Source organism: Aptenodytes forsteri, unplaced genomic scaffold (assembly GCF_000699145.1).
Source record: "Aptenodytes forsteri isolate BGI_AS27 unplaced genomic scaffold, ASM69914v1 Scaffold258, whole genome shotgun sequence".
In the NCBI taxonomy this organism is placed as follows: Eukaryota; Metazoa; Chordata; class Aves; order Sphenisciformes; family Spheniscidae; genus Aptenodytes; species Aptenodytes forsteri.
The window spans coordinates 1,418,168-1,430,205 of record NW_008795250.1 but is presented as its reverse complement, the minus strand read 5'-3'; the positions used below and the strand labels follow the sequence as shown (position 1 = coordinate 1,430,205).

The following is a 12,038-nucleotide window of genomic DNA, read 5'->3' as shown; positions in this document are numbered from 1 at the left end:
ACCGTCCCCGCGCCCATCACACCCCGTCCAAGTGAGAGACGGCGCCGTCCTCCCCACCCTGGCTGCATCCTCGCCGTGCCACCGTCTTGGGCAGCACGCAGCATTAACGCATCTAATATTGCATAGTGCTGTGCCTACAAGGGGTTAAAACCCACCCTGCACCGTTTCAGACCCTGAAAAGCAAACCCTTCCTGCATCCTTCTGACCTCCTGGGGTGAAAGCAAGAGCTCCAGCTCAGCAACCACCCTGTGGGCTTCTCAAAACCGCTGCCTGCAAATCCCCTCCGACGCGTGGCTTTGCCTCCAAACTCTGTAATGAGGGGCTGCTTCGCCCTAAGCCCTCTCCCTTGTCTCTCCGGAGGCCGCCCGGCTGCAGCGGTGATGGGCTTGGCAGCGGGGAGGTGACCCACCACCGTGGGGGATAACAAACCCAAACCTGAGGATCGCTTGGGGGATGGAAACCTGGGTGCTTTGACCACCAACAGCTCAGAAAAACATTTAAATCAGCTTTTTTGCCCCCTTATTTTTTTGCTGTCAGCTCAGAAGCCAGCTGGAGCTCGGGGCTGGGTGCTGGGGACCGGCTCAGCATCTGTGACAGCCAGAAAGTGGCACCGAAGGAGCAGAAACACAAAGTGGGGGAGGATTCCCCGACCTGCAGAGCAGATGGGGGGGTGGGGGGCGTGGATCCCAATCCCACCTCGGCTCCAGCTCTGTAAGCAATTATCCCCCTGCCCAGCGACGTTGATGGAGAGGGGAAATTACAGGGTTTCGCGACCTGACGTGAGATGTTACCCATCAAGTCACCCCTCACGGGCATGGGCTCTCCCTGCCGCCAGCCGGAGCGGGTCCGCTCCCTGCCTGAGCACCGCAGCACTCCCTGCACCCCCAAAAGCCCAGCACGGCAAGCCCTGACACCTTCCCAAGGCTTTTCCAGAGAGGAAGGGAAAAAGGGGTGTGTGTGAAAGAGCATAAGCGCTATCCTAAAAAAAAAAAAAAGCATGATTTTGCTCCATCCCAGCATCGACAAAGAGGGCAAACTGCGGGATGGAGCTGGGGAAAGGAGGAGGAAAGCACAGACTTGGGTTTAAGACCCCTGGGCTGTATCAACACGCAGCTGCATCGCCAAGGGAGGGCAAGAATGGGTGGGGGCTTCAAAGAGGCAGCGTGCAGGATTCGCGGGCAGGAAGCGCACACGGGTGGGCAGGCAGGGCAGGCAGGGATGCTCTCCCTGGAGACCCTTCTCTCCTTTCAAGAAAGCATCTGTTCAGGCTCCGGCTCTGGAGTTTCAGTGAGTATTTGCACCCCAAACACTCACTAAAAACCCAATCCAGAGGAATTCCAGCTGGCAGAGCCAGGAAACAACCTTGCTTTGAATTGCACGGACACGTCCGAGCTCGCTGATGGAGCCCTGCTTTGGGGGACCCCAGGACCTAAGCTGTGATGCTGGATCGGTGTCCCACACCACACCCTTATTTACAGCTCCAGATCACTGTTTTGGGACATTTTCCTATGTTTTTCCTATTTTCTTTCACGTTCCAGATAACAGAAGCAGGTTTCTTAGTGCACATCTTCATACCCACCACATATATTTACATTTCCCTAAGAAAACAAGTAGGTTTTACCTCTAGCAATGGTTACAGCACGATAATTAGCGAGGGGTTTTAATAGAAAATTCACGAGCGGTTAAGCTAAGTAAAACCAGCAGGAGAACAAAACATTTTAAAAATAGCAGGCGTGAACAATGCCACGTTTTGCAGGCAACTGGTACCCGAAACCCTCAGCAAGGCTGTGATTAACTACCGAAAAAAATCCCCAGTCACTATTTAAAGCCAGGAAGAAATTCAGTATTTCTTCCAGAAAGGAGGGTGCCTGCGGTTCCAGGTAGAGCCCACGCTTGTTTTTCAGCTCTCTTACTCAGCGGGAAGCAAAACTTCTCCTTCCCTGCCAAGCCAAGCGCTCTCACCCAGGAGTTTGCAACCTGTAGCTTGCGTAGGCGGAGAAAAAATAAAGTTCCCATGTCCCCAGGGGTCTCAGCTGGGGACACTACATGTTTAAAACATTTTGAGGTCCCTTGGAGCATCACCGACTCCTGCAGAGCATCTCGAGCACCTCACTCAATCCACTGCCCTGATCCCACACAGCACCTTAACCCCAAGCCACCCTTAAAGCATCCTTAATGACGATTATTAATTATTCACACTGCAATGTTGTGGGGAGGTTGATTAACGGTGCCTGAGCTGCCATCATCGTAATTTGTTTTTCTATCAACTCTTTATCATCTCGAAAGAAGCATCGGGGCCCAGGCAGTTCCTCTACAGCAGCGTTCAGCCAAGATTAAATTGCTTCTGGCTGCGGGCTGACAAGACATAAATAGCCTCAAGAGCCCGGCGTTTAGTTCGGGGAGGGCAGCCCGGGCTGGGAGCCAGCAGGGACATCCAGGCATGGCACTGCAGCGGGGCAGGGGCTCCTCCATCCCGGCTCAGCCCCTGCCCACGGCTGGGGGCTGGAGCTGCGTTTTCCCCCTTGCAGAAGGTCAGTGCTTGCAGGATGCTGCTTGAATTTTGATTTCTCCGGTGCGTCGGACAGCACAAGACCAGAGGTGAGCGCCTGGGGCTGTACACCTGCAGCGTTCACCTCTTCAACCCCAAACACAGCCCTGCCAGTGCTCCTTGGGACGATGCTCTGCAGGAGAAGACGCCAGCCCCTGCCCTACCGTGGAAGGACTAGGACCCTCCTGGTCCTTCGTAGCGAGCCCCACAAGCTCCCCAGCCCTGGCTACAGCCAGGAGCGACGCTGCCACGGGAGCAGGAATATGCTCCTCTACGGTGGGAGCATTCGCAGCCCCGAGCTCCTCCCTGCCCCTGACAATTTATGAGCGGCTGTTGGGAATGTGTCAGCTTTATTCTCCTCCTGAGACTTCATAAAATAATAGTAGGCTCCATGAGCGAAGATGGACTGGAGCTGGTGTGAGTTTTCCTATGTGATGTCTCCCCAGGCTCCTTTCAAGCCTCCTTATGGCAGCTAAACACCGGCAAGCTGCTTCCCCTCCCCTGGCAAGCCAAGAGGATGGGAAATAAAGTGCCACTTGGCTTTAAACAAGCAGCAGGATCCGTCCACAGGTTACACGTCCAGCGCTGTGCCATGGGGGGTCTGAACACGAGGTAGAGCTGGAGGATGATCAGGACAGCCCGGAGCCAGGCCAGGATATCCTGGAGCCAGACTAGCCTGAAGATGCTGGGTCCCCAGGTGTCCCTTGGGACATCCTAGTAGATCCAGCCACCTCTCAGGGCTGGACCTCAGGGCTCTGGGATGCAAGATCATGCCAAGAGCCCCCCAGGACACCACAGAGCATCTCCTGCTAACGGGGGCAGGCAGCCAGCTAACAGCCGATCATCTCCGTCATGGGCAGCGAGCAAGCACGCACCTCCGGGCACAGGGGAACTGGGATGGGGAGGGGGATTTTTACATGTCATCAGGCAGCAAAATGGGGTGAAATATGGTCTTACAGGCCACGAGCAGCCCAGCAAGGACTCAGCGGCTGATGGGTGAGCGGATGCAGCTGCTTTGCCCAGACCAGCCTTCTCCCAACATGCTGTGCAAGGGACAATTTAGCATCCTGAATTCAGAGTTTTCTGGGGGTGGGAGATGCATTGCATCCCGGCTGCACCGTGCCCTGCTGTCGCCATGTCCCCAGGCTCCACGCTGGTCCCCGCAAGCCCAGAGTGTTAGGGTAGAGCGTGACATCCCACATCCGTATGGGTTTGCACCCCCCCCCAAGCATCACGGCTCCTCGTCTGTCTGCCCCACTCTCCAAAGCAACCGGAGCCTCGGCGCTAATCAGATTTGAGGCTGTGAAATCTCATTTGAGGCTCTATTAATGCATAGCTGGCATGACACAGGCCCCGGCCTGTCTCCAATGAGCAAAACAAGGAAAGCAATCTAGCTGGGAAAAATGCATCTCCCGGAACAAGCTCGGGGGAGCCGGCCAAACGCAATTACAGTTAAAAGGAAGATTAAAACAGTATCAGCACTCTTCTTCCTCTGACCCCTGCTCCCACCTGTGAGGAGCACCGAGCTGCACGGATGGGCATCCCCAGCACCGTGGTCCTTCAAGCAGGGCTGGGACCTGGTGTTTGCAAGATGCAATTGCAGCGGGATGCTGCCCCTACAAAGCAAAAGGCTTTTGCACGATGCCACGATCTCCCTGCATTGGTGGAAGGCACGTGGGCTCGTCCACGGTTTGCTGATGCAGCACGGGGAGGTGTTATCCTGCTGGGTCCAGCCGCGGATGCTTTCTCCCTCTTTGCTCGGACACCACTGAGGTTTTGTTCCCCGATGCCTTGGAGCTGCTTGGTATGGGATGGCAGGAGAACACAGCCCCCCTGTAACGACACCTACAGTTAGCATCTGATGGAGGAACCCTTGCCCTTGAAAAATAGCCTCTAAGGTGACACAGAGGTGGGCGCGCAAGGCAAGGAACAGCCGTCAGCTTCCCAAATGAAAGGAGCCGGCACGCACACGGTTTCCATTTCGAGGAGCTAGCAAGCATATCCTCCCCCCTGCAAAGGCTCTAGACTCTGGCAAGCGCAGCTCAAAACACAGCCCTAAGATAAACAGCCATATGGTTAGAGAACCTCAGCTCCACCAACGGCCCGAGGCAGCCCGAGCTCGTTTTTGAAGCAAACCCAATTGCATTACAAGGGGTATTTCCCAACACCTTCACACAGCAGGTTCAAACCACCCTCCAACACCCGAGCGGTTAAAGCCCTTTAGTAGATCCCCAGCGAAACAAAAGCGAGAGGAAGAAAAGCGATGCAGGAAAGCAAACACTGTTTTATTCATCGTTTCATCCTGCCAGCCTCGGCCCTCCCTGCCGCTCCAGTAACCTTCATTGCTGCAGGCAGACACCGCTGCTCTGCTCCCATTTCCAAGCCAGCAGCAGGGACGGGGGGATTTTTTCCTTGGATTCGGGCTGAGCTTGATATATTCTTCTTATTATTATTTTTAAGCAAGTTGTTCCCTCGAGGGGACCCTGCGGGAGCTCATTAGAGATCACAGGGCGGTTTCAGGGCGCCAGGAGGGAGGATGCTCTCCCCCATCGGCACGCAGGGATGCCGACTCCGAGCAGATTTCCCTGGGGACCCCCATTGCCGCCGGCCGGGAATCCCTTTGGGCTAAAAATTGCCAAATTCATTTTCCTTCCATTTATGTAGAAAACTCCCAATTCACCTGTCAAATAATTAAATGGGCCGGCAGCCCAGCACCGCCTCGTCTGCTCCATTAGGAGAGTTTTACACTTTCTATATTTATCAGTGGCACCAGTGCAATTTCCTCCACCCCACCTCTTAAAACGGAGCAATTTTCTCTTTTTAACCCCATTTGCTTTTCTCATCAAGGCAGTTATTTGACACTTAAAGGGACACGATGACTTAAATTGCAGGAATTGGAGCTAGCAGCCGCTCCTCCTACCTGCGTTTCCTCCGAGCATCCAAAGAGTTTGTGCTTTACAGATGAGCAAATTGAGAAGCAGCTTGGAAAACCTCTTGAGGATCTGTCTTCTCCATCCGAAAAGATTCTTCTCCATTTTTAGCTAAGGAAATGTGAATTGCCGCTCTGCACTGGCCCATTTCCATGCCGGATCTCCACCCGGGCAAGGAGAAGCAAGCGGAGAACAGAACTTTTGGACCAAGCTGGGCAGCCTCAGCTCCCCAACGTTATGATAGGGGATATCGTTTCCTTGCAATACATCACTAGGAGCATGCATTTTCACTCCCAAAAACATCATCTTTCCGTAAATCAGAGCTATGCGAGCAGCACCCCAAAGCCATTTGCCTCAGGTCCCCTTTTGCTCCCGGCTCCCGCCGGCACGGAACAGGGATGATCAAGGGATACTGAGAGCCGGGGCGCTGCCGGAGGAAGGCAAAGTCCCCAATGAACCCGTCAAGGCGCGCTCCTCCCCGGGCTGACAGCTTTTCAAAGCCCTACAAATTGCTCGCCGGAGTGGCGTTATTCATCTCGCCCGCATCCCGGGGTGAGCCCTGCCAGCAAAGTTTGTTTTTCAGCCTCATCGGGCTTTCAGTGAGTCGAGGCAGCTCCAGCCCCTCACCCCGGTGTCGGGGCGGCAGGCCGGGGAGAAGGGCTGGACCCCTGCCACCCTCCCTGTGACGGCCTCTGTCATCGGGATGAGTGATGGATGAGCGGGCCAGGGGACAGACGGGAGACACACGCCATCCATCACCCGCTAACAGAGACCTCTGCCCCGGCCCTGCCGCTCCGGTGATGGGAAGACAGAAGCTTTTATCCACCATCATCGCTCAGCGAGATGGGGCACATCGCGAGGGCATCTGCATCCCGCCGCAAGCATCCTTGCCCTGCCCCTGCAGCCCCTCTCCCCCTACCACGGTAGATGGACAGAAATGCAATGTCTCAGCCCAAAACCATCCTCCAGCCCCTCGGCACAGCCAGATGGATGAGCCAGGCTTGCAAATGGGTCTGGGTTTGATCTGAAGCATTCAGGAGAGGCCAGGGCTGGGCTCTGCTCCCCACTGAAAAGCAGCAGAGCTAGCAAACTAATTCAGTTCACAGCCTGTCATCCACATCTGACCGGTGGGGAAAGGACTCCTGAGACACCTCCTGCACGCATTAAGGAAGCCCCAGCCTGCCCCCCCCCCCAAAAAAAAGGGGCCAAAGTTGGTCCAGCTGTGGCTCAGACTCCCGCAGGTCCCTGTGCCTGAAATGCACTCGGTGCTTGAGGAGCCGCTGCTTTACTTTCTGTATCCTGCTTAAAAAAATAAAGGTGATCCTTATTCTCGGGGAACTTCTTTGCTCATCCCTGTGATTTATGTTACACCAAGTCACGCTGCACCCGTGCACGCTTTGCTGGGGAAGCTGTTTAGCTCCATGGAGAATCCAAAGGGATAAAGCACAGCGTAAGCGGGGCCAGGAGCTGTTTTGGTCCCATTTTTCAGACCTGTTGAAGCTCCACAAGTCACAGCTGGCCTTGTACGGCATGGATGGGGTGTGCTTACCATGGGAAGCACCAGCTGCCTCTCACCCAGCTGCCTGGTACCCCTGCGCTCTTGCAGCCTGGTAAACAAGCGAGACCGAGCGGGAACACAAGCTGTGTGCAAACCTATTTGTTTGATGCAGAAAGGCTGCGATTCCTTGTACCCTGACAGCAACAGATTGCTGTTTTGGGATGGGCGCCTCGCTGCCAGCTGGTCCAGGGAGACTGGAAACAAACCATCTTCTGTGGGCTTGCAACCAAGTCCAACTGCCAAGGAGATCTCCAAAAGCTGGCTCCTTCCCCCCAGCACCACACAGACCTGCTGGAAGTGAAACGGGAATGGTTCCCAGAGGAAGGGTCCGACTTCTGCTGACCTGGGGGCTGATTCCCCTTAACTGAGCCCTGTGCTCTGCTGCAAAGTCCCCAAGGATCTGGTGAGCCCAGTCCCCTCCCCTCCATCCCTGCCAGGCTAGGGGAGGAGATATCCCTGGGGCTGACAGCTCCAAGGCTCAACCTCAGCCATCCCAGCGACTGAGAGATCATCCGTGGCACATTATCGACCTGCTCGGTGCCGTGCCCAGGTCCTGGGACAATTAGGGAGCCGTCTGGCTCTGCAACACGCGCGAGGCATTTGAACAGCTAGCAGAGCCTCCCGCTTCGTGCCTAGGAATACATTATCTGCAGGTTGCGGTGAGATGAGAAAATCGTTAGCCCCGTGCCTTGGCCTTTCGGGTGGAGCTCAGCACCCATCCATCACCCCCACCATCCTGCAGATGAGATGCTGGGCACGAAGGCAGTGTCAAAGAGCCGGTACCCCGCTGGGATGCGCCTGCACGTCTTTGCCATTTGGGAAAGCAAAACAGATAGACACAATACCCCAGCATCCAGATTTCTCAGGCCACTGCTCCGAGCAGCAGCCCTGCGATGGGACCCCTCACCCCTCTGAAGTTGCCCCTCTCCATGCCCCAGCATTACTGACTCCCCAAGCTATTGACCACCCAAGTCCTGCCTGAATTTAGGAAGATATTTAGGCTCTCAAACTTCAGTTTAGGGTTCAACTTCACCATGCACTGCAGGATCAACATGTGATGCTTCGAGATGCTCAGGTTTGGACCACCGAGAGCCAAAACAGCTCCAGACTGACAAGCAACTCCCATAGCTTCAGCTTGCTCCGGGCTGCAGCATCCCAGGAGTGCTTTTGGAGATTAAAACTCCCTCCCAGCTCCACCTGGTCCATCCCCCTTTCCCATAACCCAGCACAGCTCAACCACCCTCCAACACATTTTCCGTTACTCCAGCCCTCCCCAGAGGGCGGGGCGCCAACATCCCCCCGCCTCTCAGCTTTTAATTTTTAAATAAAAACCACCCTGGCGAATACGCCGGGTGACGCCCTCCCCAGAGGGCGGGGAGCCAACATCCCCCCGCCTCTCAGCTTTTAATTTTTAAATAAAAACCACCCTGGCGAATACTTGCCGGGTGACATCAGCAGCAGGTGATTTATTGCATTCCCTCTGGGGGCCCAGGAGCAAAATTACATTTGCTAATGCCTCGCCTTACGCCCCTGGCCTGGCTCCGCACCATCCTACTCCCCATCCCAGCTGATTGCTATCGATTTCCGCAGCTCGAAAGAGTTTACATCTAGACATTTGCTGAGCAAACTCAATCAGGCCTCGCTAATAAGCATTTCTGGCCAGTAAATTTTCAGCTGATTGGGGTGGGGATAGCACATCCACTTGAAAATCAAGAGAGGCCAAGTGCTGCGAAGGGCGAGGAGTCGCTCCAGGGTCCTGAGGGTTTGCAATGCTCAGCATCCTGCCTGCAGCGCAAGGAGCAGGCAGCTGCCCTGGAGGGGGGCTGAGCAGCTCAGCAGGGCTCGAGCACCCCATAACTCCTGTGAAATACATGGATCAAGTGCTCCAGAGCCATCAGCAACACATTTATCCTGTACAAGGGAAAGAGCCGAGGCACGAAGGCGTCCTGCAGCACTGCAGCAGCAGGTAGCCCCCGTGCAGGGCACACCGCAGGGGAGAGGGATGCCAACCCAATTTTTACCCTACAGCCACACCAACGTAGTCACCAGGACCAAGAAGCACATGTCCAGCATTGAGGACATCCTTGTGACTGCACCCCGGACACAAGCCACCACCTGTGGAGTCCCTTGTCACCTCTCCACCGTGGAAGCCCTTAGCTGGGGGGGCTGAGTAAGGGCTGCCAGCCCCATCCCTGAGCCAGCAGCGTTTGCCGGTGGCCCAGAGGCTGCAGAAGACCTTGCCATCAAGCCCACCATCCCCAGCTCTCCCACCAGCTCAGCTGGAGGCCGCGAGGGACTCCCTCGAAGGAGAAGAGGGCCCAGAGGATGCCTGGGGGACGGTTGCATGAGATCAATCCTGTCTCCGGTGCTGTAATCCAGCTTTCACAAGCAATGTTTTCACAGGTGTATGAGACACCTCTGAGAGCAGCAGAGACAATGTCTTCATCAACGGACATGTTATTCTTACAGCGAGATACAGGAAATGGAGCCCCTGGGGTAAGGGTTGTCTCTTTTTCCTTTATTTAGACAGCTTTTAACATAACTAAGGGAAGAGAAATGCAGCCTCTCAGACTGCGTTAGCCCTGCCCTATGGTTTCTGCAGTTTTTAGAAGTCTAGATTTGAGCTGCAAGATGAAATATTTAAAACATGTCAGCCCCAGATGCCCACAGTCAGCATTTTAAGAGCTTCTAGGTGACACCGTCCGCTGCCTGGGAACAGCCAGCTTGCAGGGCTGCCTTTTGGTACTAGAAATGCAAAGTTTGATGTCTCATTCCCCCATCCGCACGATGGGGGAACGATCCCAGGCTGGGAACGCGATGGCCTGGGAGCAGGAGCAGCGCTGGTACGCAAGCTGAGCCGGGGACGCGGATGGAGGTGGCCATGTCCCCTTGCACCCCTCCATCTCCTCTCCAGCACCGCAAAGCTCTAACAGGAAGCTACTATGAATAATAACGTTTTGTTATTAATTTAGGATGGTGTCTTCAGCGGCTGCACTCACCTGCGCTGGTGAGGAGGCCAGATCCGGGCTGTAGCCTGGCGAGGAGAGGTGGAAGCTGCTGCGGCTCAGTGCAGCAGGGGCAGGCACCGAGGAAGAGGAGGAGGAAGGAAGCTCGTCTGCCGAGTCACCCGGGAGCTCCGGGGAGGATCTGAGTGCAGGGTCAGCCCACAGCCTCTGGGGGTAAGAGAAGGGGTTTGAAGACCCAGCTGTGGGCTCCAGCACCCCTTTCCCAGTCCCCCCATAACATCTCCCCCCACATCCCAGGGAGATCCCTCTGCATCCCAGCTCCATCCTCCAACACTTGGGCTCAGGACCTCACCCTTCAAGGGCAGAACTTTTGCAAGAAATAAAAAAAAAAGAAACCCTAAACCAGCCATAACCACCCCAACAACATTTATTTTAGACTTAGAGACCATCCCCTCCCCCGATCCCTTGGGATTGCTCCTCCACAGCCCCAACTGCCTCAGGAAAAAAAAGAAAAAGAAAAGAACAAACCTATTCTCATTTAAAAAATTATCTTATTAATCAGCTTTTTAACAGCCCAGCCCTCCCTCCATCCCTTACAGGGAGCACCTGCCCAGCTCCCAGCTGCCTCTGATGGGGACTGGCTGCTCCCAGCCCTTAAAAGAGCGGGGCAGAGGAGGGCAGAGTGATGCTGGGGAGCTTCACCCTCCCTTGGGGGGGTGGTGGGTTTTCTGCTGGAGGGGGTTGTCCTGCACCAGCCAAGAAGGTGAGGGAGATTTGGCTGGGTTAAGCAGGTGGGTTGGTGGTCCTGGTCCTAGTCTTACCGCAAGTGCTGTGGGTGAGGTCAGGGGCAAGCTGTAGGTCTTGTGCTTGGTAGGGGATGGTTAACGTTGTGTTGGACCATGCTGGGGTGGGCAGAGCCAGGTGAATGCCCCATAAAGGATCTTTTCCTACAGCTCTAAGCATGGTTTGACATGCATAACCCTCTTTACTGGCTTTGCTTGGGTGGTTGCTGTCTCACCAAGACCCTGCCTGCATCCTGAGCTTGTCCCAGCTTGCTCCTGTCCTGGACAAAGAGGGTCCCTAACTTTGGTGGCAGGCAGGGGACAGGATTCAGGCTTCTACCCAGCAATGCTAGGGAATGAGGGAGGGGAAACTGAGGCAGGGCTGTGCTATTTACCAAAGACACCCCTGAAAGCCATAGAGACCTCTCCCTTTTTGCTCTTACTCCAGCTGGTGCCTACGTGGGGCCATCTAGCTACCCTAGAGCCAAATCCTGTCCTAAGCAGACTGGTCTGCTCTTGTTTTGCTGGAGCATAAGATCTCTGGCCCCCAAATCTGGGCTCTCCTACCTCAGGGGAGCAGGCACGGCCCTCGGTGGGCAGCGAGTGGTAAGCAGACTCGGGAGTACGGAGCAAGCAGTTGGGGACAGGGATGCCCAGGGTTCGGGATGCTGAGCCTGTGCCCGCTGCTTGCTGGTCCTCCTCCTGGGTGCCGGGGGACAGTGGTGGGGGTGAAGCCAGCGTGGTGGGTGGCCGGTGCTCGTGCAGGGATGCGGTGAAGGCCAGCCGGCCGCAGTGCATCGCCGGCTGCTCGCTGCCCACCCGCAGCAAAGCCATCACTGCGCTGTAGCGGTACCAGTCCTCGTCCCTCCTGGCGGAGAGCTTCATCCGGGGCTGGTTGGTGCGGGGGTAGATGGCGAAGAAGGCTTTGCCCACCTGCCTGCTTCTCCTCATCCTCTCTGCCCGCCGGATGCGGTGAAGGCCAGCCGGCCGCAGTGCATCGCCGGCTGCTCGCTGCCCACCCGCAGCAAAGCCATCACTGCGCTGTAGCGGTACCAGTCCTCGTCCCTCCTGGCGGAGAGCTTCATCCGGGGCTGGTTGGTGCGGGGGTAGATGGCGAAGAAGGCTTTGCCCACCTGCCTGCTTCTCCTCATCCTCTCTGCCCGCCTGGGGAAGTTCAGGGCCTCGATGTGGAGCCGCACGTGGTTCTTGTTGTCATTCTTGCAGAAACCTGCTGGGGGGGGGGGGGGGGGGGAG

General features: G+C 55.9%; 1 protein-coding gene across 1 annotated transcript in view; it reads right to left on the bottom strand.

Annotated features, from left to right (window-relative positions):
• The window catches only part of CCDC33 (coiled-coil domain containing 33), a 45,140-nt gene extending 33,471 nt beyond the window's left edge, over positions 1 to 11,669 (bottom strand). The window contains exons 1-2 of the mRNA XM_019471953.1: positions 11,352 to 11,669; positions 10,036 to 10,209 (exon numbers count right to left, since the gene is read on the bottom strand). Coding sequence (XP_019327498.1) covers positions 10,036 to 10,209; positions 11,352 to 11,669 — 492 coding nt within the window. The remainder of the gene's footprint in view (positions 1 to 10,035; positions 10,210 to 11,351) is intronic.
• Positions 11,670 to 12,038: the final 369 nt, after the last annotated feature.